General features: G+C 57.9%; 1 protein-coding gene and 2 long non-coding RNA genes across 4 annotated transcripts; 1 reads left to right on the forward strand and 2 right to left on the reverse strand.

Moving 5' to 3' along the window:
* Positions 1-66: 66 nt before the first annotated feature.
* CASKIN1 (CASK interacting protein 1) lies at positions 67-16,367 on the reverse strand. Of its 2 annotated transcripts, XM_053554381.1 has the most exons (20): positions 16,127-16,367; positions 10,722-10,773; positions 10,541-10,638; positions 10,259-10,404; positions 10,073-10,168; positions 9,839-9,969; positions 9,214-9,322; positions 9,025-9,133; positions 8,847-8,941; positions 8,559-8,676; positions 7,634-7,735; positions 7,444-7,538; positions 7,278-7,362; positions 7,105-7,196; positions 6,170-6,280; positions 5,988-6,089; positions 4,487-4,625; positions 2,401-4,404; positions 1,561-1,972; positions 67-1,434 (listed from the first exon to the last, which is right to left on the reverse strand). In XM_053554381.1, the coding sequence occupies exons 1-20, from the start codon at positions 16,218-16,220 to the stop codon at positions 1,338-1,340; spliced, it is 4,287 nt and encodes a 1,428-aa protein (XP_053410356.1). In that variant the 5' UTR covers positions 16,221-16,367; the 3' UTR covers positions 67-1,337. The 2 variants fall into 2 exon arrangements, with proteins under 2 accessions (XP_053410356.1, XP_053410357.1); XM_053554382.1 differs by lacking the exons at positions 5,988-6,089; positions 6,170-6,280.
* Positions 16,368-16,806: 439 nt separating this feature from the next.
* LOC128560854 (uncharacterized) lies at positions 16,807-18,299 on the forward strand. Its single transcript, XR_008373164.1, has 2 exons — positions 16,807-17,109; positions 18,149-18,299. It is a non-coding gene; the product is annotated as an uncharacterized LOC128560854 (long non-coding RNA).
* On the reverse strand, positions 18,107-22,980 carry LOC128560853 (uncharacterized). Its single transcript, XR_008373163.1, has 3 exons — positions 22,817-22,980; positions 19,646-19,800; positions 18,107-18,234 (listed from the first exon to the last, which is right to left on the reverse strand). It is a non-coding gene; the product is annotated as an uncharacterized LOC128560853 (long non-coding RNA).
* Positions 22,981-23,021: the final 41 nt, after the last annotated feature.

Genomic DNA, 23,021 nt, shown 5'->3' on the forward strand with positions numbered 1-23,021 from the left:
CCCCCTCCACCCACTTTACACCACAATCACTGGTTTTCGGCGGTTATTTTTTAATTCTTTTTTTAAAAGAAATGTCAAAGTTGTGCCCAACACTTGTGGATCAGCAAACACGATAGAGACCAGTCAGTACTTCTTGGAGAGGAAGAAAGAGACAGAGGGGAAAAGAGAAGGCAAGAACGACCACACGACACAGCCTTGGACCATGAGCAGAAGCGTCCTTGGGAACTTGAGTGGGGTGGGCTAGCTGCCCATGTGGGGCCAGTGTGCAGCCCAGGGGAGAGGGTTGGGGACACCCTCACACATGAGCCTTGAGCTACATGCAGCTTGGCACGCATACCCCTGCACCCACGCTGCTGTGTCTCAGCTGACACGCCCACGATCACCACACTGCACACATAGCACACCCTCGCACCAGCACCGCCAGGACGTGGCCACACTCAGGAGGAGAACACAGCCCATCAGTGAGCAAGGCACATCCTTCGAGTTCTTCAGACGCAGAGAAGTTATGAGAAAGCAGAGGAAAGACCCTGGGTAGAGCACCCACCCCTCCCTGGACCCAAGCCTCCTGTTTGTGCTAGTGGATCAGGGGCCTGGCCACTGTAAGATGGAGGGAGGGAAGTGTGGACAGACAGATGGCCTGGGCCTCTAACAGTTTTGTCTCAAGCTAGACTCCAGTGTCCTTTCAGTTGGTAAATGGTTTTCTATAGAATCAATAATATTTCTTTCTTTAAATATATATTTGTTAAAGTTATACCTTTTTGTTTCTCTGGGGAAATCTGCCTCAGCTCATTCCCAATAAATTAATACTTTTGATAGCTTATAATCTGGGAGGGGTGCAGTGGGGCGGGGGGCCCTGACCTTAGTCCTTGTCCCTTGTGCTGCGCAGGAGCAGCTGGCAGAGGTTCCCCAATGGGCAGTTCTGTGCTGGGCATAGGCCTGTGCTCTGCCCCAGATTGGGGAGAGGGCTACAGTGCCCTCCTCCCTCTTCCTCTCAAGGTGCCCCAGTCTGAACACGCGGCAGGGCGGCCCCTGCCCTCCTGCACCCACAGCGCGTAGAGCCCTGCGGCGAGAGGGCAGGAGCCCAGGGACGGGCAGGGGACAGGAGTGTCTGCCCAGAGCCCTTGGAGCCCCCAGCTAGGCATCTGGCCTGGGCCCAGGGGCAGGAGTTGTGCTTGTGCAGGGGCTGAGCAGCACGGCCGCCTGAGTCCGCCCCGCGTCTGGCCCTCTGCGTCCTTCTGGCTCGCGCCGCGCGCCCAGACGTGCTCATCCTGAGGTAAAGGTCAGTGTGCAGGGCCGGAGCCCAGGCGGCACGGGCAGGCCCGATGTGGGTAGCCGCCTCACTCCAGCATGGCGTCCAGCTGGTCTGCCAGGTCGTCGAACATGCTGCCGATGTCGTCCAAGATGCTGCCGGTGCTCTTCTCTGCTATTGAGGGGCTAAGGGCGAGCACGGCGTAAGAGGGGCGGTTCAGATCACGCCCAGGTCCCCACCCCCACCCGGATCCCGACTGGCCGAGGCCGCCTCAGCCCCGCCCACAACGCCAGGCCCCGCCCCGCACCTACCGCGGGCCCTGCCCGTCTTCTTGTCGGATCTTCTCCTCTACCGCCTGTAGCGCAGCGGCCAGGCACGCACTCGTTTCCTCCAGCTTCTGCCGGGCGCTATCCCCCGGCGAGGCGCCGTCGGGCGCGGCGGGGGTCCCGGCAGCTGCGGCGGCGGCGCGCGGGGGCTTGGTGGGCACGTGCAGCGCAGGCGCACCGGGGGACGGGGGCTTGGCGGGGCTGGCGCTCAGCGAGGGCGGCGTGCTGGGCGGCTTGGCAAGGGCGGCGGGCGGCTGGCGCGCCGGCGAGGGCGCAGGCGACGGGCCGGCGCTGCCTGGTGGCAGTCCCGCCACTACCTTGGCCGGCTTGGGCGCCGTGGGCGGTGGCGGCGGCTTGGGAGACACAGGCGGCGGCGTGCCGTGGGCACGCTTTACCTCTGCGGGGAAGACTGCGCTGACACCGGGGCGGGCAGCTGCTGCCCCGCGCTAGGCCCTTGGCCCCGGTCTCGCATGGCCGCCAGGGGGCGACCTCCACGTGCAAAGCTCGCTTCGCTGCTTCTGACCCCCTCCAGATAAGGAATGCTGCAGCCACACTGGCCCTTTGGTCCTTTGCATGCCTCAGGGGCTTTGCACCTATGATCTTTCTGTCTGGAAACCTCTCCTCTCCCTCCTGCACCTGGGTTGCGGGAGGACCATCATCCGATGGCGGATGGATGAGAGGTTTGGGGACACATTCCCACCCTACCCGACCCGAACTTCCATCAAATCCAAGAAAAGGAAAACCCCTCAGACCATAGAGTATGGAGATAGGGCGGGGGTCCTGCCTCCCCTTCTTGGCCTGCCCTAGCTGGCTCCATGCACCTACCTGGGCTGCCAGGCCCTGGAAGTGGCACCTTCTTGGAGGTGGGTGTAGGCGAGCCCTGGATCTTGGGCACAGGCTGAGCCAGGACAGGCTTGGGAGAGACAGGCGGCTTGGCCAGCTTCCGGGCATCACTCTCTAGTGGGGGCAGATGCACCAGATCTGCAGGCGGTGGCTCAGCAGGTGGGGGTGGCGGGGGTAGCTCTGGGGGCCCAGCCTGATCTGAGGCTGGCAGGCGGCGTGCAATGCCCATGCCATTCTGGTACACAGACAGTGAAGGGGGCGGCTCGGGCCCAGCCTCCCGCTCCTTGGCTTTAGGCCGGCGCTTTACCGTGTCAGACTCGGTCAAGATAAACTTGACATTCTCCTGCTGGCTCTGCTTGGCTCGAATGCGCCTCTTGAGTGTGGCACTGGCCTCCACCCTGGCCAGGGGCGGGCCCTCGACATTTGCCTCACCCTTGACTGGACCTCGAGGCCGCTGCCGGCCAGCGCCGTTCTCCACAAGGTGGCCTTGATCTGCTGACTCCTGGGGCCCCCGACGAGCAGTGGCCAGAAGTCCAGTGACTGGCCCGCTGAGTGTGCGGCGCCGGTTCACCACCTCCCCATCAGGCCCTATGGCCTCTTTATGCTTCACGGATGCCAGCACCGTGGCCACCCGGCTGGGCTCTGGACTGGCAGGCCGAGGTGTAGGGTGGCCCTCGGGAGGCCTGCGGGCAGCTCGGCCCCCACCCCCAATGGAGGACAGCTCAAGCATGGCTGCGATGCTCTTCACACTGCCGGCACTCCCTGTGTCCACACTGCCAGCCAGGTCGCTAGCCCGCCGGCGCTGTACCCGAACCCCCAGCAGGCCATCTTCGGCCTCGGTGTCTGGCACCTGCTCATCAGCCAGGTTGGCACTAGCCATGGCTGAGCTGGAGCGCTTGGGTGGGGGCGGTGGAGGCCCCTTCTTGCGAGGCCGCACAGCAAAGGACTGGCTGCGGTTAACATTCTTGTCGGTGCCAGCAGGTGCCTTCACTGAGTGGCTGCGGCCTACACGTCGCTGGACCGTGGCATAGGGCCCTGCAGCAGCAGGCACCAGCAGCTCATCCCGCTCAGGCTCACTGTCGGACGCTGCATAGCGATTCAGGCTGTGGGCACGCTTCTTGGGCCGCCCTGGTTCAGTGTCAGCCTCAGGGGGCAGGCATAGTGTTGGCACAGCTGCTGGCACCAGTGGAGGTGCAGGCCCCAGGGCCGCTGGCCCCACATCACCCTCCACAGGCTGGGGCAACACGTAGGCAAAGCCACGGTGTGTGGGTGACTGTGGCAGGGAGCGAGGTGACATGGGTCGCTCTGTGTGTGGCAGCAGCTGTGGGGTGGGCTTCACCTTGGCTGTGGCTGGGGCTGGACCATGAGGAACCCCAAGGGCCTGGGGGGAGCCTGGCCGAGCTTTGGTGGGCGTCTGAGGAGGTGTGAAGTGGCTGGCGCCTGGCGGGAGGACCTGTCGTGGCTTGCCAGGTACAGGGGGCACACTGGCCCTCTTGACACTGTGACCATGGCGGCTAGGCCGGGCCTCCTTGAGGGGCGTGCCAGGAGCTGGCCCCTCATCCAGCAGGTATTCCTGGCTTCGAGACATGGGGCTGCCTGGCCCTGGGGGCCCATCGCCCAGTAGCTCCTGTGAGCTGCTCATGTGCCGTGCCCGCCCACCCAGGCTGGGCTCCTGCCTCATGGTTACCCTTGGGGTGGCTGGCAGGTGATTGGAGGGTTTTTCGGAGGGAGCGGCAGTGACCCCCTCAGCTGGGCCAGTCATGGCAGCCTGCAGCTCACCACTGAGCTCACTGTCCTGGAAGGTGGTCATCTTAGGGGACTGGCAGTCAGTCGGGGCAGGTTCGGGTGGGGGTGGTGACTCAATGGCCAGCACTTCAAGTGACTGGGGTGCCTTCCGGCGCAGGGGTCCTCCCTCATACTTGGCATATTCTGCCTTCTGCAGCTCTGCCAGTTTCCTCACTGCCAGCATCAGCTTCTTCTGGTGTCCTGAGTGGTGCACAGGGGGCAGGTCAGGTGGACCTGGAGCTGGAGGGGCCTTGGGGCTAGACCCTGGGGCTGGGGCTCTCACCCAGCTTGGTGATGCCGATCTCCTGCAGGTCCTCCCAGGTGATGTCGGTGATGAAGTCAATGTTCTCGTAGCCATTTTCCACCAGCACCTTGTAGTACTGAGCCAGGCCGATCATGGACAGCCACACAGCTAGGTTAGCCTATGGAGTGGGGACCCAGAAGGGCAGCCTGAGCCAGCTGCCCACACCCCCTCAGAGTTGTTGGAGGAGGCAGTGCTGGCCCAGAAGGGCACAGGCAGACAGAAGGACAAACAGAGAGTCTGAGGTCATCGTGGGAATCCTCGTAGGTACAGCCTCAGCAGGAGACCAGGGTCAGCTCCTCCGCACGGCCCCCACACGCAAACACACAGGGGTGCCTTCTCCTCAGGAGGCCCTTTGAGAGGGTGGAAGCAAGTGCTTCACCTGACCAGATGGCCATGGGCACAGCACCCTGAGGAGACCCATCCCACACATCATGGACACAGACACAGCAGCACATCAACTACGTGAACACGTGCACACCCTGCACACTGCACTCTCAGCCATGCACGGGCACTGACATCCGGTCCCGCGCCACACTTACACCCTTTCACTGTTGCCCACCTGCATCAGACACAGTCACACAGCCACCCACACATGTGCAAATATCTACAGCAGCCCACTGAGAGCCACTGGATCACTCCCTGAGCAGCACCCAAATGTCCATACTCTCAGCTGGACATCACTCATACACCCACATTCAGCACACTCAGCCACCTGGATGCACAGGGCAAGGTGAGGATGTGCTCCCAGGAGGACCCTTGAGCCGCTGACTGAGTGGGGCAGGGCGGGGTGCATGTGCGCGTGCTGAGTACAGACCTGCACATCAATAGATCCAGCTCCTTGAGAGCCTTTTGGTGGCCACCAAGCACCTCTCCCATTACTGGACAGAAGCCCAGAGCTTAGTGTGAGGCCCAGAGAGCCAGCATCAGGTTGGGCTGGGCCCCAGGCCCCCCTTCTCCAGGTCCAAACCCTGTTGCCCCTTCCTGTAGTGACAGCACAGGCCAGTGTGTACAGGTGTCCCTAGAACTGGAGGTGTCAGTTGTTGGCAGGACTGTGCAGTGGAGCATGTGTGCAAGCATGCATTTGTCAGCAGGCACCTAGTGGGCATTCAATGCATGTGCATGCCCAGATGCAGCGGGTGTGGGCCCCCTGTAGTCTCTGCATGGGAGTATGAGAGGTAGTGCTCAGGGCTGGGGGTTCCTGTGTGGCAGCCGATGTGTGGAGGGAGTCTTTGTGGGAGCAGGAAGGTGGCCAGGGGACTCTCCTATCTCTAGGCTCCCCTCGCCTCTGCCCCAGGGAATTTGGCCCCAGTGCCCAGGACAAACAGAGGCTGTCCAGGTGGCTCACTGTTGGCGGGCCGTCCTCCACTGTCCTCTCCTTGAAGCCCCAGAGGGCAGATGAGGGCTGTAGCTAAGGAGCCAGTCTGTCTATCTGTCTGTCTGCCCATCCTGGGCCTGGCCACTGGGGTGCAGGGGGCCTTACAGGCTTGTGCTCAGGCAGCCAGTCAGGCACGCTCAGGCCGCTGATCTCTGCCGTGATCTTCTTCCGGTGGCCTGGCTTGGTGACACCGATAGCTGTGAGGTCCTAGGCAGAGGGGAGCCCATCAGCGGGAGGCTAGGCCTATCTTTGGGGTACAGCTGGCTGTCAGCCTGCAGGAAGCTCACCTCGGGGGTCATGCGGCTGATGGTGGGCAGGTCGTACCCGGAGTTGACAAAGTTGGGGGTGTAGAGCTGCAGCTGGAATGTGGCAAGCCACTGGCTGACGGCCTCAGCACTCTGGAAGACACAAGGCACCTGCTGCAGGCTCACCTGCCCCAGGCCTGCACCCTGGCCACCTCAGTGCCTCCTCCTCTGCTTGGCTGATGGGCCATGTAGCCACTGGGTACACCGTCCGCTGGTCCATCTGCAGGTAGGCCTGGCACACCTGGCCCGTGGTCCTCCATCTGCAGTCCAGGGTGCTCCTTCCTTAAGCATCCTCCAGCTCTTGGGCCTTCTAGGATCTCCACCAGGAGGGTCCAGTGCTGTCACGTCACAGCCTTCCTGACCTTACCCCCACCTCCCTGTTCCTGCACCAGGGACACCCCATACCATCTTGGGGAGAAAGGCAGTGTGTGGCCCCATGTGAGGGAACTCTGGGGAAGGGGATATCTGTCTGGGCTGGTCAGGGATGTCCTCAGCTCCCTGGAAAGTGGCTCTGTGCCTATAGGTGGGTGCCTTGCTTCCTCCGCCCCGCAGGAGGACTCAGCCAGCAGCTCACACCTCCCCAGTACTTGGGTATACACACACATGGTCCACTTTGCCCACACACACACCGTGTCGTCTCACACCTGTGCGCACACACATGTGCCCGGCTACAGTCACACCATCACACACAGGTACCCCATCTACACACATGCCTTCCACAAGTGTGCACACACCTAGGCACATGCCAGTTCACACATACAACCTACACAATAGACATCACCTGTACACACGGGTGTGTGCATACAACGCACACACAGACCAACAAATAGAAGGAGGGGTTCTGCCCGGCACCCATCAGACTGTCAGCCCCATTGCCCACCCTATGGCCTGGCTCTGGAGCTGGCCTGGCCCTGTACCTTGCCCTCTGATGCTGGTTCCAGCTTCTTGGATGGCTGATCCCCGTAGACCTGCCCAGCATGGGCCACTGTGGGCTGGGACCGGGCTGCACCTGGGGATGAGATGGGTGGGGGCAGGGGCAGCTCAAGGGCTTCTTTCCCATTAGGCTGTCACAGTTGTGTTCTTCGCTTACCTGTGGAGCCCTCTGGAGGCTTGGCAGGGCTGTCCCCTGGGCTGGACTCAGAGACAGACTTCTGGGAAAGCACCGTTGCCAGGAGCTAGGTGGTACAACCCAGAAAGACCCACTCATAGTCCCATTCCAGACCCTGACCATCCACCTTGGCCGCAATCCCACCCACCTTGACTCCCTCAGAGCCTGCATGTAGGGCATGGCCTCCGCTGCCCCGGCCACCTGCTACACTGCTCACACTGCTGCTGCTGCTGCGGTCCCCACCTGCCAGCACAAGGGAGCAGGATAAGGGGCTCACCCCTGCCCAGTCCCACGGTGGTACCCTACAGTACCCCAACCCTCAGGTACCCCTGGCCTACCTGCAAAAGGCTTCCTTAGCACCCAGATCTCCTCTGGGGGTGCAGAGGGCCCCAAAGGGCCTCCTCCCTGGGATGGGCTTGGTTCGGTGCCTGCTCGAGAACCTGTAGGCCAAGTATGGTCTTCTGAGTAGGGCAGGGGAGGTGTGGCCAGAGCACAGGCCAACACATTCACATCTCTGGAGGCATCGTGGTCTCCTCCTGCTCTGGCAGTCTCCAAGGAATGGAGAGGCCCTTGGAAGACCCCACCCACCCTGCATGGCAGGAACAGGCAGAGGGGGCCAGGACCAGGCATCACACAAATGGTCGTAGGGTCTTGAAGCTAAGGATTGCTGAAGGATGATATGACCTCTGTGTTGGAGAGCAGGGGATAGGTAAGGAGCCCCCCAGGACATTGGGGCCCTACCTCCTAACCAGCATTTCTGCCCTCTTGCACACCATCACCCTCCATGTTCTCTGTTCCCAAAACCACCCTGCACTTCACAGCCTGGGCCCTAGACCAAATGCCAATCTACCAGGCACTTACTCAACTTAGCTCACCAGCCTCATGCTCCTTACAGTGCCAAGCTCCCTCTGGTTTGCACATGTGGTTCCCACTACCTGGACTGCTATGCCCATGGCCAGCCCTCACCTCTCAGGACTCTGGCCACCATGTCTAAAGCAGGCCTCTGCCAACTGGCTCTGGTTGGTACAGTTCCCTCTGTGTTTATGTCACCGTCCCCACCCCCTGCCACCCTAGAGCAAACTCCCTGAAAGCAGGAACAGTATCTAGGTCCCTGATTGTCCCTAGTGGTCAGCTCAGAACCAGAGCATGCCATGCTTGTGGAATAAATGAAAGGACAGGTGTGCAGATGCTGGCAAAGAGATGGCCCCCAAGGTAAGGCTGACTGGCTTCTCCCTCCTGGCCCCAGGTTGGGGTGGGACTTGCCTGCTCTTTTGACAATGGCCTCACCCAGTGAGGACGGGAAGTAGCCCACCCGGTCATTGCCTGTTCGGTTGTCATGGATACAGCCCTTCCACCGGCCATCCGGATGCTGCTCGAGGACCTGGTCAGTAAGGTAGAGGGTACTCAGGAACACCGTTCCAGGGAAGCAGCCTGGACTGCCTTTCTGAGCCTTCTTACCAGTGGCCCCGGCTGCTGCAAGAGGGTGTTCTGGGGTGAGCATGCCCAGGCCTCATAACAGCCCTGCTCCAGCAGCCCTGGGGACCCCCTTACTGTGATGATGTCGCCGGCCTTCACGTTGAGGCTAGTCAGGTCATAATTGTTGCAGTAATCCTTGGTCGCCCGGACCTGCAGGGCTGCCGAGGCCTCTGGGGACATAGGAGGTGGACCCTTGTCCTGAGATCTGACCTCACCAGGTCCTGCCCAGCCCCTCTGCCCCACCCGGGCCCACCTCGCAATAGCTGCTTGATCTCCTTGCTGGCCTGGGACGTGGTAAACTGGTGCACAATGTCCAGGGCTGTCTGGCTGTAGGTGTTCCTCACGTGGGCATTGATCCCGCTCTGTACGTGTGAAAGGACCAGGCCCTGTCAGGAGCCCCTACTGCCCCCCACCTGGCCCCTGCTCCCGCCACTCCACTCACATCCAGCAGCAGCCGAACCACTTCCGTCTTCCCACAGAGTGCAGCCTCATGCAGGGCAGTGCCAGACTTGGTCTGGCGGTTAATGTCTATGCCTGCTTGGAGGAGGAGCCTGGAGGGAAGGTGGAGCAAATGGCAGGCCTTCCAGCAGGGATCCCCCCCAACCTGCCAGTACCCCACACCAGACCTCAATTCCTTGGTGTCCTAACTGCCTGCTGGAGGCTGAGGACCATCCTGCCCTGCCCTGTATCCCCAACTGCCGTGGTATCTGACTCTGCCTGAGCACTTGTTGAAAGGCCTTTCCCTGTGCTCACCCTTCACAGCTGATACCATCTATAACTCTAGTGTTTGCTCTGCTGGGGTCCCACCTATGAGGTGGGAAACTGAGGCTCAAAATTCAGTGCCTCCATGAGGTCACTCAGCAGTGGCAGGGCCAAGCTTAGCTGTAGAAGCCCACTGCCCAGCCCCTCCAGCTTGTTCTGTACCTAGATGGTTGGCTGGAAGCCTGACCTTGTCCCTATGGGTCCCTGGATGCTCCCGCCTTATCCCCAGGTCAGAAGCAAGACTCCAAAGCCCAGGATGCCCACTGAATTGTAAGGCTGAGTCCTCCTCCCCTCCAGGGCTGTACCTGATGATGTCAATGTGACCATTCTTGGCTGCCAGGTGCAGGGGGCTAGTGCCGTTGGGGTCAGTGGCATCCCCTGGCCGGGGCTCCAGCAATGTTGCACACATGTTGCTGCTTAGAAGCAGCTGGACCACCTTGAAGGAGGGAACAGGGTAGGGGGGCCCTGGCATGGGGCCAACCCCTATCCCAGGTGAGGGGAATAGGCAGATGGAGCCCCCCTTGGCTCCAGAGACTTACCCCAACACGGCCAAACTCACAAGCCAGGTCCAGAGGCGTCTTTCCTGAGTTGTCCACCATGCACGGGTTGGACTGGTGCTGCAGCAGCATCTCAGACTGTGGGGTCCATGGCACAGTTAATCCCACAGGCAGATTCAGGCCCAAGCTCCCCCTCTGCTCCCCATTCCCCCCACCCACGGGTCTCACCACATCATAGTGACCATGCTGGGCTGCCAGATGCAGGGGGATGTGACCCTCGTCAGATGGAATGTTCACGGCTGAGCCTGCCTTCAGCACCAGCTTCATGGGCTCTTTCCGTCCTTGCCAGGCTGCGTAGTGCAATGGCCGCATGCCTAGGGGCAGGGAGAGGCTGTTGGAAGCTATCCACCAACATATCCCTGACCATCAGACACTGATTCCGTAAGGACCACCCAGGCCTGTGGGGCTTTGGCTGCCCCTCCCCTGGCTCCACGTTTGGGCTAGGCTTGCCTTTGTTGTCCTTGATGTCCACAGCAGCCTGGGCCTCCAGCAGCAGGGTGATCAGCTCTGTGTTGCCATTCAGGGCCGCGTGGTGCAGGGCAGAGAAGCTGGCAAGGGCAGAGGGTGAATGTCAGAGAGGGCCTAGCTCTTGGGCCCTCCCAGTCTGGCACCACCCTGGTTGAAAACTCACCCATCTGAGTCCTGGAAGTTGACATTGATCTTCTTGGTGGAGCCTAGGAGCTCTGGGGATGGAGAGGGGACACGGTTAGGGGAAACTCTGCCTAGCTCTTCTAGTCAACCTCAGAACAGAAAGTGGGTGCTGCCTAGCTCCCTGGCAGACCCAATGCCCAACAGGTTCTTAGCCCATAAACATTCACTCATTCATTCATTCAGCTCTGCCCTGCAATCGACTCCAAATGCCAACTGTCTGAGTCTTGATTTCCCACTGCACTGAGATGGGGGAAGTCACCAACCAAGGACTTCAGTCTATCCCTGCCTGGGACAGGAGACTAGGCTAGACACCCACACAGACACACACATGTGCACACGCACACCCTCCCTCAGGACGCTGGCTGAGCACCTGCCAATGGTGGGAGGGAGAGAGCCAGCCCAATCTGTCTCTCAGAAGGACCCAGATGGGGCCGGGGGTGGCCAGGAGAGGCTGGAACACCCGGAAATGGGGATATCTCTGTGGGAAGATCTGCATCTCTACCACACAACGGCCCCACTGCCAGCCTTGGGCCATAGCCAGTGTTGGCTATCCATCCTGCCAGGGCAGAGGGGAGGCAGGTGAGAGCCAGCACCCCTAGGTGACCTCCTGTACACAGCCATCTTGGCTTCAGGGCTCTGGCCACCTGAGCTTGAGTGGCCTAAGCCTGCCCTTGGGGCCTCAGTCTCCGCTGGGGCCATCCTCTCCTGGCCTCCACCAGCTGCCTGCCAGAGGAGGGAAGCCCACCAAAGCCCTCCCAGTGGGCTCAAGGCCAAGCAGACTTGGGCCAACCCACTGCCTGTTTGGGCCATGGTTATATAACTGTTTGTGGGTCAGTCACTTGAAGAGGGGGAGCCTGCAAGACAGAAGCCCCTTTGTCCAGGCCCAGGACAGGGGTGGGGGTGAGAGCCCAAGGACAGGGAGTTGAGGCACAGAGGCTGCAGGGCTTGCCTGGTGGCCTACCACAGCCCTGGCTTAAGTCACCAAAAGCATGATCCTCTAATGACCCATGAGGCCTACAAGGTCAGACGGGCCTGAGTTCAAGTCTCAGCTCTCCACTTATTAGCCCCATGGCCTTGGGTGCTGGCCTCCTCCCAGAGCTGAAAGAGGTGGTGCTAAAGGGGCCAGCCAGAGGAGAGGGACCATTTCCAGACATGAAACCCACAGGGCCTGGCACACTCCAGGGATCAGTAAGTGATGATTATTAATATTAGCCATGTGGGACTTCTCCCCCCACTCTAACAGCAAGAGGTTTCTCCTGTGAACAGCGAAGCCATCTATAGGTGAGCCAGCCCCCCATGCTCGGAAATGTCCTTCTCCCTTAGTGGCAATACCACCCTTCCCATCTTCAGCCTAGGCCAAAACCTTGGAGCCTTTCTTGTACACCTATATCTTGTCCTTCCAGTTGCTCTCTTGGCTCTACCTTTGAGATGCTCTGAGCACACTCAGAACTCTTCTCACCACACTGGGTCAGACCAGCATCTCTCACAGGATCACTACCATCGCCTCCTCACTGGCATCCCTATGTCCTCCCTGCAGCCCTTGGTCTAACCTCTGTGCCCAGCACAGTCCTGAGGCCCTGTTGGAACATGTATCAGATCCTGTGTTCCTTTCCTGAAGACCCTCCAGCAACCTGTCCCCCTGGAGAGGGGGAGGCTGAGACGGGGCAGTGACGATGCATGCTGGGGCCCTCCTGCATTCACCCTGATCTCTTTGCCTACTTTTTTATCACCCTTGCTCTAGCCACATGGTCCTCCTTGATGTTCCTCCAACATACCAACTGCCTCTCTGCTACAGGGCTTCTGCACATGCTGGGGAGGGTTATTCTTTCCCTAATTACCCCCATGGCTCCCTCCCTCTCATCCAATGCCACCTGCTCAGCAAACCCTACCCATCTAAGATGGCACCCATCCCATGTCTGCTATATCACCCTCTGTATTTCTCACCACAGATCACATCACACCTCCTCATTCATTGATCTTGTCTCTTGCCCATGTCCATCACTAAACTATAAGCACCAAGAGGACAGGACTCTAACCAGCCTGTTCGCACACTTGTCCAGGTGGTACCTACCAAGTCTGGCTTCATGAATGTACAATTGTGCAGTTTCTCAGGAAAGCCCCTCAACTGATTGGTTGTTGTGCTGTCACCAGCCTAAAATCCTTAATTTTTGGACAAGGAGCCCTGCATTTCATTCTGCATGGAACCCTGCAAATTATGGAGCTGGGCCCGCATAGTTGTTTGCTGTTAGCTAAAAGGGGTGTAGATGCAACTGCATCTCCCCTAGCACCCCACTCAGGGACTCTCTGGAACACTGCATTCCCACTCTTCCCAGCTCCAGTGTAGCCAGTTCTGGTATCTCCCCCAAGACACCCCAAACTAGGCCCACCTGTTCACCCAGCCACATCTACAGGGGCTGAGATTTCAGGGAGGTGGGAGAGCAAGGCCCAGAGAGTGACACAGATACCTGTAGGGGAGTGTAGTGTCCATGAAGAAGGGGACTGCTTGCCATGAGGAGGAGTACCTCACTAAAGTCATCTCGTCTCTCTCTCTCTGCCCAGGGTCTCCTCAAAGAAGAAAATAACTAAAATTGGATGGGAGGCAGCTTGAAGTGTTAGGACAACCTTCCTGCAAGGGGAAACTAACTAGGTGACCAGGAAGGTCTCAGAACTGCAGCAGACCTGGGGAGGCTGTCCCACTCTGAGGCAGTGTCTGAGGCAGGAGCGAAGCCCAGCTGGAGGGGCAGGTGGGCCTGGCTAGAGGTCACTAAGTCCCCTGGATTTCATGTTAGAAAGAGCACATGGACCCTTCACTGCTCTACTGAGACCAGCTCCACCTTTGGGGTCAGGTGCAAACTCCAGAAGGAACCTAGTGGGCCAAGGTGAGAGGGTGGCAGGCATAGGCCCTCTGTGTGCAGGGAGTTCCTCTAGAACAGGGGTTCTCAAACTACAGCCTGTGAGCCACATGCAGCGTTGTGATTGTATTTGTTCCCGTTTTGTTTTTTTACTTCAAAATAAGATATGTGCAGTGTGCATAGGAATTTGTTCATAGTTTTTTTTCACTATAGTCCGGCCCTCAAACAGTCTGAGGGACAGTGAACTGGCCCCCTGTTTAAAAAGTTTGAGGACCCCTGCTCTAGAGTGTCCTCAGCTCTCCTGAAAGGGGAGGCTGGGCCAGAGGGAGGCACAAGCCCTCCCTGCCAGCAGAAGGCCACCCCAGCTCTAGTATTCTCCCTCCAGAGCAGAGTCTCTTCTTCCCCTCAAGGACAACCGCTAAGTGTGCATGTGCACACAAGGGGAGGCTTCCTTCAAGGCAGAGTGGGGGGTGGGGTGACAGAGCCTGGGTGATACTAGAGTGGTGGGAAGAGGGAAGGGGCCAGGCACTGGGAGAAGACCATGAACATGTAGATCACAGGAATACCTCTGGGCACAGAGGCCTAGAGGACACTGCTGGACACCCCCCACCTCATGGCCCAAACTCCAGCTGTACTTTGCTGAATCAAAATACATCTTACTCCAAAGCAGGCCAGTGTTGCCATGACGACTGAGCTAATTCATGGAGGGATTTCTCCATCTGATTTATTACACCGCCCCTGTGAGTCAGAGAGTACAGATATCACTAGGAGGCTGGTGTCTCCTCTGACCCAGAGGCCAAACAGAGGCAGAGACCCAGGCAAAGGTGAAAGCCCCAGACCTCCTGAATGGCATGAATAAAGGGGAGAGGAACATCCAAAGCTGAGGCCCCGGGCAGCGCCTGTGGCTCAGTCGGTAAGGCGCCGGCCCCGGCCAAACTGCAACCAAAAAATAGCCGGACGTTGTAGCGGGCACCTGTAGTCCCAGCTACTCGGGAGGCTGAGGCAAGAGAATCGCTTAAGCCCAGGAGTTGGAGGTTGCTGTGAGCTGTGTGAGGCCACGGCACTCTACCGAGGGCCATAAAGTGAGATTCTGTCTCTACAAAAAAAAAAAAAGACAAAGCTGAGGCCCCCACTTCCCTAGTCCCCAGCCTGGGCCTTCTAGGGGAGAAGGCATAGTTGGTGTTTACTGAGAACTTACTAAGTACTGAAGCTTCACATGCACCCTCTCACTGTCTTTACAACACTGCTGTGAGGCAAATGTCCTATCCTACAGCTGGGGAGACTGATGTCCAGAGAGCCAAACTATCTATACTCAAGTTCATAGGATCACCAGGTGGAAGCCTTTACTGTGCCTCTGTCTCTCTCAGCTGAGATGCCTCTGCCTGGAAGCCCTCCCTTCTGAGCCCTAAGGGCCTAAAGCCAGCCCAGGGCCAGGGTACCTGCCTTCAAGGCACCAGTGCCCCTCTCTCTTGCTGCATAGAGTGGACAGGGGCTGGCTAGGCAGAGTGCTGGGGGCAGGGGTCCTCCCGGCCCCCCCCCCAGCTAGTCCCAAAGCCCAGCAGTACCCTGGAGAAAGGGGAGGGGCCTTCTGGCTACTGTCTGTGGGGGTAGGGTGGGGAGTAAGTGCACCCAGAGCCATGTGCCAACCTGCAGAGCCCTCCTATGCCCACACAGGTGCCCTGACACACTGACACGGTCATACATGCGCAGCCGCACACGCAGCTGGTCCACACACCCATCCATCCATCTCCCTGCAGCCCCCAGGGAAGCTCCAGCTGAGCCGGGATGAGTGCTGGGATCAGGGCTCCAAGCTCCCAGCCTTTCCCTGGGGCTCCCACAGCACGAGCTAGGGATGTCCAGTGGGGGCTCCTCCCTCATGGTCCCCTTTACCAGCAGAAAAGCCCAAGAGGATCAGAGTCTGTCAGAGTCTGCCAGAGAATTGGGCCCACAGCCTTGCCCCGGGGGGCTGCCCCTGCCTGGGCGACCTTGGGCTTCTGCTCCTCCATCAGTAAATGGCCTCCCCAGCCATGCCAGGGGCAGCCACACCCCCAGCGTGGTCCTGCCCACCCCCCTTCCCCTGCTAGGCGTGTTATTAAACATAGGGCAGGGAGGAGGATAGGCACTGTCAGCCCCCTGGTCCCCCCTGGCTGCCAGAGCCCCCTCCCTCTCTCCATGGTGCGTGCGTGTAGGGGCATCCGCCTCGCCCTTTAAAGGCCTCATTGGGGACCTCCAGCTGTCAGCCCGCAGCCTGGGTAGGGAGGAGACAGAGGGAAAGAAGGAGGAATGCAAACGCCTGGGCCCCGGAGATGGGTGCCAGATGGGCCCCTCTGGGGTCTGGGGTGACGGACGGCCTCTCGGGGCCGCCCCTCCTCCAGTGCCGGGGGCAGGTGGGGGGACGCTGACAGAGGGTCTGGGCGCTGCTGGCCCCGCCCCGCCCCCGGAGACCTGGCAGCATCCCTCCCCACCCTGTGCCGTGATGGGTGGGGGGGCTCCACGAGGGAGGTGGGCCCCGGAGCGCAGCCCCCGCACTCACTGGCCTTCCCGGGCCGCGGCCTCTGCAGCAGCCTCTGCGCGGTCCCCACGTCCTCCGCCTTCACCGCCTGCACCAGCTCCTGCTCCTTCCCCATGGCGCGGCCCGGCCGCAGCGACGCGGCTGCGCTCAGTGCACTCGCGCGGCTCAGAGGCGGCGGTGGCCCCGCGGCCCCGGCTGCATACCCTCCCAGCCCCGCCGCCTGCTCGGCCGCCCGCCGCCCCTTCGCCCTCCTCAGGCTCGGGTTTGGGCTCCGGCTCCCGGTGCAGAGGGGGTGGGGAGCGCGTCACGGGCGGGGGGCGGCCCGGGGGCGGGGGCCGGCCACCGCGGGCGCGGGGCGGGGGCGCGGCACCTGGCGCCGCCTCCCGGACGCCTGGGTCCCAGCGCGGCTGCTGACCTCGGTCAGCCCGCGCCGGCCGCGCGCCCTGCTCCTTGGCTCCGCCCCCACATCGGGCACTACCCTGAGACGACCCCTCCTCAGGTGCGGGCCGCGCGGGTTGGGCCGGGTCTCTGCGGACAGCCGCTGTCAGGGGCTGGGGACAGCGGCCGCTGGGGGGCTGGACGCGAAACCCGACGCGGTGGCGGTGGCGGCGCAAGGCTGAGCCTGAAGAGCCTTCCAGAGGCTGCGGGACCCAAGGAGGGAGGGATTCTGAGACAGTGGACGGGCGGGGGCCTGGCACGGAGACACCTGGGCACAGTGGCCGTGGTTCCCGTGGGAAGTGTCGAGGGATTCTGAAGAGGAATCTCCCTGTAATGAATTCGGTGTCAGGGAACCCGCACTCCCTCCCCCCAACTTCACCTCCTTACCCTGCAGCCTCTGGCTCCTCTCCACGAATAATGCAGGGGACACTTTCTCGAATCCTCAGTCTGGACCCCAACCCCAGGGCAGCTCCCACATCCATCACCAAAGTCGGTGCCCACCCTGCTTACTCTCTAGCCTGCAGCCACAGACTCTGGCGGCCCCAGCAGACAATCCTCGCTGACAGGTGCTGACCCTACCCCACCCCCACTGAAGTGTCACCTCTCACCTCCTGCCTGAAGGCCTGGGCCACTCTGGATCTCAGGCCTTTACCTCCCAAGCATTCTACAGACAGACTAATTGGGGTCTGAGTGCTGGCCCAAGGCTCAGTTTCCTCATTTGCCAGGAAGGGCAGGTCACCATCCCCACTGGACAAAGATGTTGGGAGAATTGGCATGGCATGACCCCCTCCACGGTTCCCTGTGGTGCTGAACATTGACCATCAAGCAGGTCCAGAAAGTAGGAAAGGGGAAGTGCAAGAACAGGGGTCTTGGGATCACTAGGGCAGCTGGCCATTTCCTTTGTGGGGTCTCTCATGAGGTTAGGGAGCAAGCCTAGGTCTTCTGGCATGTACTGGGCTCCTAGAGGGGTCCCTGAGTGCAAAGGCCCTACCCCTACCCTTTACAGTGACTGATTCCTGGGTACCTGCTGGATCAGGTGCTATGCTTATGCTAGTCACTTCATATATGAGGTCAGACTTCCTGTCCTCATTTTGCAGATGAAGAAACCGAGGCTTAGAGAAGCTAAGTTGCCAGGGTCTTAAGGTCATGAGTCAGAGCTTTTATTTTTTTTCTTTTTTGAGACAGAGTTTCACTTTGTCACCATCAGTAGAGTGCCATGGTGTAATAGCTTGCAGCAACCTCAAACTCTTGGGTTCAAGTGATCCTCTTGCCTCAGCCTCCCAAGTAGCTGGGGCTACAGGCACCCACCACAATACCCAGCTAGTTTTAGAGGTGGAGTCTCACTCTGGCTCAGGCTGGTCTTGAACCTGTGAGCTCAGGCAATCCACACACCTCAGCCTCCCAGAGTGCTAGGATTACAGGCATGAGCCACCACACCCGGCCTCATCAGTACTCGTATTATTTATGTTTGGGGTTTGTTAAGATAAATCACCCTGACCTGTGCCTAACATTTCCAGGGCCAAGGGCAAGAATATAGAAGTCCACACATTGAATGTTTGAATACTTTTTCTTTATTTAGAGATAGGATCTCTCTCTGTCATCCAGGCTGGAGTGCAGTGGTGTCATCATAGCTCACTGGAACCTCATACTCCTGGACTCAAGTGATCCTCCTGCTTCAGCCTCCTGAGTAGCTGGGGTTACAGGTGTGTATTACCACAGCTGGCTAATTTTTCTTTCTTTCTTTTTTTTTTTTTAAGAGACAGACTTTTGCCATGTTGCCCAGGCTGGTTTCTAAATTCTGGCCTCATGTAATCCTCCTGCCTGTTTCTCCCAAAGTGCTGGCATTACAGGTATAAACCATTGTGCACAGCCTGAACACTTCCAATGTTATAAATCACACTAATAACCTGTGAAATAAAATATGTCCCAGCCTCTCTTCTTGACAAATATACCTTCATTATGACCCGAAAGGCTGAGTTCAAATTTAGAATTCTTGGATTCCTTTGGATAACAAAATGCCTGCAGCCATCCCACATGTTCCCTGACTAGGTCCAGCACCATCCACATCCCAACAGGCACCCCTTGGGGTGGGCACCACACTGTGTGGCCACCTTCAAGAAGACAGACTCGGAAGAAGGCTGTATAGATTTGGGGAGTGCGCTTGGGGGTGTCTGGGCAGGGAATTCTGGAGTCCCAGTGGGTACTGAGAGTGTGGTTTAGAAGCTCCTGGGCTCCAGGTGGCCTCCTGCTCAGGCCCCAGAGGTTCTTCACTCTGAGAGATGGAAAGGTCCAGGAAAGATCAAGAAGCCCAAGATCCAATACTGCTCACCAGTGACCTTGGGCAAGATCCAACACTCAGCTGCCTCATCTGTTAAATGGGCCAGCAGCTCTGCCTGCAGCGCAGGGCTGATGAGGATGTCTACATGGAAACAGAGATATGCATCTGCCTGGGGATACCCCCGGCATGAGAACGGGGGCAGCCCAGCGGGCAGCCACTCAGGCTGGGGGTGAAAATGCAGAGGCGTGGGACTCTGGCTACCCTCTAGGAAGTCAGGCCTAGGAGGACACAGAGAGCAATCCTGGGACTGGGGGTGGGAGCATGCTGAGCCAGCAGAATTGCTGAGGCTCAGCATGGAGCAAAGCTGGCAGCAGCTTCACTGCAGCCTGGGCTGGCCTCCTTCCCAGATGCACAGTGTTGGCCGGCCAGGCGACAGCCCCTTCCTCTGCTCACCAGCAGACTGCTTGGGTGTTCTTGGGTGCCCCTCCTACCTCCCAAAGTCCCAGTGTCTGGCCCATTATGTGTAAAAAGGCCTTTCCTGTGGGCTGCCAGAAGCACAGGTTGTATGAATGCCATCTCTGTATAGCATTTAGCTGGTGCCTGATACATCACAGGGGATCGCTGCCACATGCCCTGCCCAGAAGAGATGCTGGAGGTGCTCAGGAGGATGGGGGCCTTGCCTGGTGCATTAGCACCCCGATGCTTGGGAACCTGCAGCTACCTGAGTGCTATTCCCCTGCCCTCAGCCCCCACATTTGGCCCAAAAGTTCCACAGAAAAGGCAAGCAATGCAGGGTGCTGGGGACAGGTGGGACCTTAGCTCACCCTTCTCTCATGCACTTAGGTTCCTTGACAGGTGTGGTGGTCTCCAGCTTTGAACTGCTGTTGTTCACAGGACTCCTCTCCCAGCTTTCCAAGCCCATGTATTCATTTGCTATTCCCCAGCCAGCTGTGGAGCCTCCTCAGGGATCTCCTGTGAACTTTGAGAGGAAGATGAAGAGGACATATTAGGTGCTGGGATGGCCCCTTGGGAGGAGTCACCTTGGTCAGAGTGGGTGAAATCAGGGGAGAGTTGAACCCATGAGATGGGGCTTGGCCTAGAGCTGGGAGAAACCTGGGTTCTATCACCTTCCAGCTGTGTGCTCTTGGACACAGAGTTCTACATCACTGAGCCTCCATTTTCTCATCTCTAAAACCAGGGCAGTTCTTCCTCAGCAGAGTCATAAAGACTCAATGCATAATGTAGGTAAAATGCCCATCACAGTGTGGTAGTTCCTCCAAAATTTGAATGTAGAGTTGCCATACAACCCAGTAATTCCACTCCTAGTATATGCCCAAATGACATGAATACACATGCTCAGATACTAGTACGTAAGTGTCCACAGCAGCATCAGTCGCAATAGCCAAAAAGGAAAAAACAACAAATATCCATCCATGAATGAATGGATAAATAAAATGTGGCTGACCCTTACAGTAGAATATTATTTATCTAATATTCAAGCTACAATGTGGACAAACCTCAAAAACATTACACTGAGTGAAAGAAGCCAGACAAAAAAGCCTTATACTGTACGATTTAATTTATGTGAAGTGTCCAGAATAAGCAAATCTGTAGAGACAGAAAAAAGATTAGTGGTTGCCAGGGCCTGGGGTGGGAGAGGGAGGATGGCAAATTCCTTTTGGTTGATGAAAATGTTCTGGAACCAGATACAGGTAGTGGCTGCACACATTGTGAGTCCTAAGTGCCATTGAATTATTCACTTTAAATGGTTAATTTTATGTTATGTGAATTTCATCTCAAGTAAAACAAAACCCCATACAGAATAAGCCCTCAAGATTCTATTACTATAGTCCCACCTACTTCACAGGCTGAGGATTGCTTGAACCCAGGAGTTCAAGACCAGCCTGCACAACATAGCAAGATCCTGTCTCTATCCCCCTTCCCCCCAAATGGCTATTCAAGGTGCTGAAAACCAAGAGTTTCACAGGGAAAGAAGTAGAGGGAAAAGCATCCCAGGCACAGACAAGAACTCAAAGAGGAGGGTATGTCTCCCCTCTGGCCAGAAGACATGACCTGAGGAGAGAGTAGAGGAAGCCACAGGAATCAGGCCCAGGAGTTGAGAAGGTGATGGAGACCCCCTGAGGTTTGTTTGTTTTTTGAGACACAGTCTCAAGCTGTTGCCCTGGGTAGAGTGCCATGGCATCATTGCTCACAGCAACCTCAAACTCTTGGGATTAAGCAATTGATTCTCTTGCCTCAGCCTCCCAAGTAGCTGGGGCTACAGGTGCCCACCACAATGCCCAGCTGTTTTCTGATTACAGTTGTCATTGTCGTTTGGCAGGCCTGGGCTGGATTTGAAACTGCCAGCTTCAGTGTATGTAGCTGGCGCCCCAGCTGCTGTAGAGCTATAGGCTGTAGAGCCAACCCCTGAAGGTTTTTGGGTTTTTTTTTGCAGTTTTTGGCCAGGGCTGGGTTTGAACCCGTCACCTCATGGGGCCAGCGCCCCACTCCTTTGAGCCACAGGTGCTGCCCACCCCTGAAGGTTTCTAATAGGGTGATAAGGTCAGACTTAGGTTCTCACTCTACAGCTTGGGCTAGAGTGCAGTGGTGCCTTGAACTTCTGGGTTCAAGACATCCTCCCACCTCAGTCTCCTGAGTATCTGGGACTACAGGCAGCTGCCACCATGCCCCTTTTTGTAATTTTTTTTCTGTAGAGATGGGGTCTCACTATGGTGTTCAGGCTGATCTCACACTCCTGGCCTCAAGCAATCCTCTTTCCTTGACTTCCCAAGGTGCCAGGATTACAGGTCTGAGATACTGTACCCAGCCCAGACTTAGGTTTTTCTAAAAACCACCCTATGATTCAGAGGAAAGTTTGGAAGGGGCAAAGTAAATGAGGATGGCAATCCAGGAGATGATTGGGTGGAGGGGGTAGAATCAGGGCAGCGGAAAGAAGAGGACAGGGACGCAGGCCAGAGGTAGAATCCTGGCTGAAGCAAAGAGAAGAGTGGGGGAGGGGGAGGATTTTGTCCACACCTGCCCCAGCTGTAACACAAGGATGGACATTACACACAGAAGGGGAAGCAGTCAATGAGGAATCCTCTTGGCTGTGGAAGGTGGTGGTTGTCAGTGAGGCATTCAAGGGACAGTGTATAACATGGAGCTGTATGTGCTTTGAAGGCCAAGGCTCTGGAAGCCACCTGAGCTGGACACAGGGTGGAAAGTCCCAGAGCAGGGATGCTACTGGAAGAACTGGAGCTGGTGGTCTTCAGCCCCCAGGTCTAGCATTCAGTGCAGAGAGATCTCTGGAGAGGTGGCAGGAAAAGAGATTGAGTGCCAGGCAAGAAGGTAGAAATGGGAGGTTATAAGGCATGGTACTATCAACCACTCTGCAGACGTGTCAAGATGTGAGAGGAAAAGTATCCACTGGGTTTAGCAAAGTGAGATTGCCAGGGACCTTGAGTTTTCATTGGAGAGTTGAGGGTAAAAGGAGTTGAGGAATGAGTGGGCGGTGAGGAAGGGAACTAGCACTGCAGCCAGGATGACTCTTTGAAGGAGAGAGTTTGGGATTGTTTTGTGGTGTTTAAAGGCTAAGAGGCAGGAGGGAGTAAGGAGGGTTCCTGGGACCAAGGGCCTCAGGGGGTGGTGAGGGATTTGGTGTGGACAGAGGAAAGCAGCGGTGCAGCCACGATGCATTATAAACTCAGTGGGAAGAAACTATGGGAGAGCCCATCCCAGGGGTGAAGCCATCTGTGGTAGAGCCCAGGACTAGAATGAGTGTGGTTCTGAATGGGGTCTCTGGGCTGAGTGAGGTGTCCCACGGATCAGGTTGGGGCTGGACAGGCTCTGGGCTGGAGGTGACAGATAAAGCAAATAAAACTACACGATAAGCAAGTAGTAAGTTTTCTTGAAAGTATGTCCCATGCAATGTTTGGGAGATACTCATACTAAAAAAATTATTCATGCCTCTGTGAAATCCCAGTCCTGTAACTGACCTCACAATACTAGTCCTGCTGTGGAGTAGGAGGTCGGGATAGGAAACGGGGACAGCGCCGCCCCGCCTAGGGATCCAAGTCTGGAAAATGGGTAGTGCCAGAGGGGCAGGTGCCGAGTGAGGAGAAGGCTGAGGATAAAGTCGCTGCTTTCGTCCACCCCGCGGCACCGCTACAGGTTCCTCAGTTGGAGCCGCCCCTAGTTCCA

The sequence above is a fragment of the Nycticebus coucang genome, chromosome 12 (genome assembly GCF_027406575.1).
Source record: "Nycticebus coucang isolate mNycCou1 chromosome 12, mNycCou1.pri, whole genome shotgun sequence".
NCBI lineage: Eukaryota > Metazoa > Chordata > Mammalia > Primates > Lorisidae > Nycticebus > Nycticebus coucang.

Coding starts and splice junctions, on each gene's coding strand:
- CASKIN1 (XM_053554381.1), bottom strand. CDS start 16,220: ATGGGGAAGGAGCAGGAGCTGGTGCAGGCGGTGAAGGCGGAGGACGTG. Junction 8,942..9,024: donor GATCAAGCAGCTATTGCGAG/GTGGGCCCGGGT, acceptor CTATGTCCCCAG/AGGCCTCGGCAGCCCTGCAG. Junction 6,090..6,169: donor TCAGCCGCATGACCCCCGAG/GTGAGCTTCCTG, acceptor CCCTCTGCCTAG/GACCTCACAGCTATCGGTGT.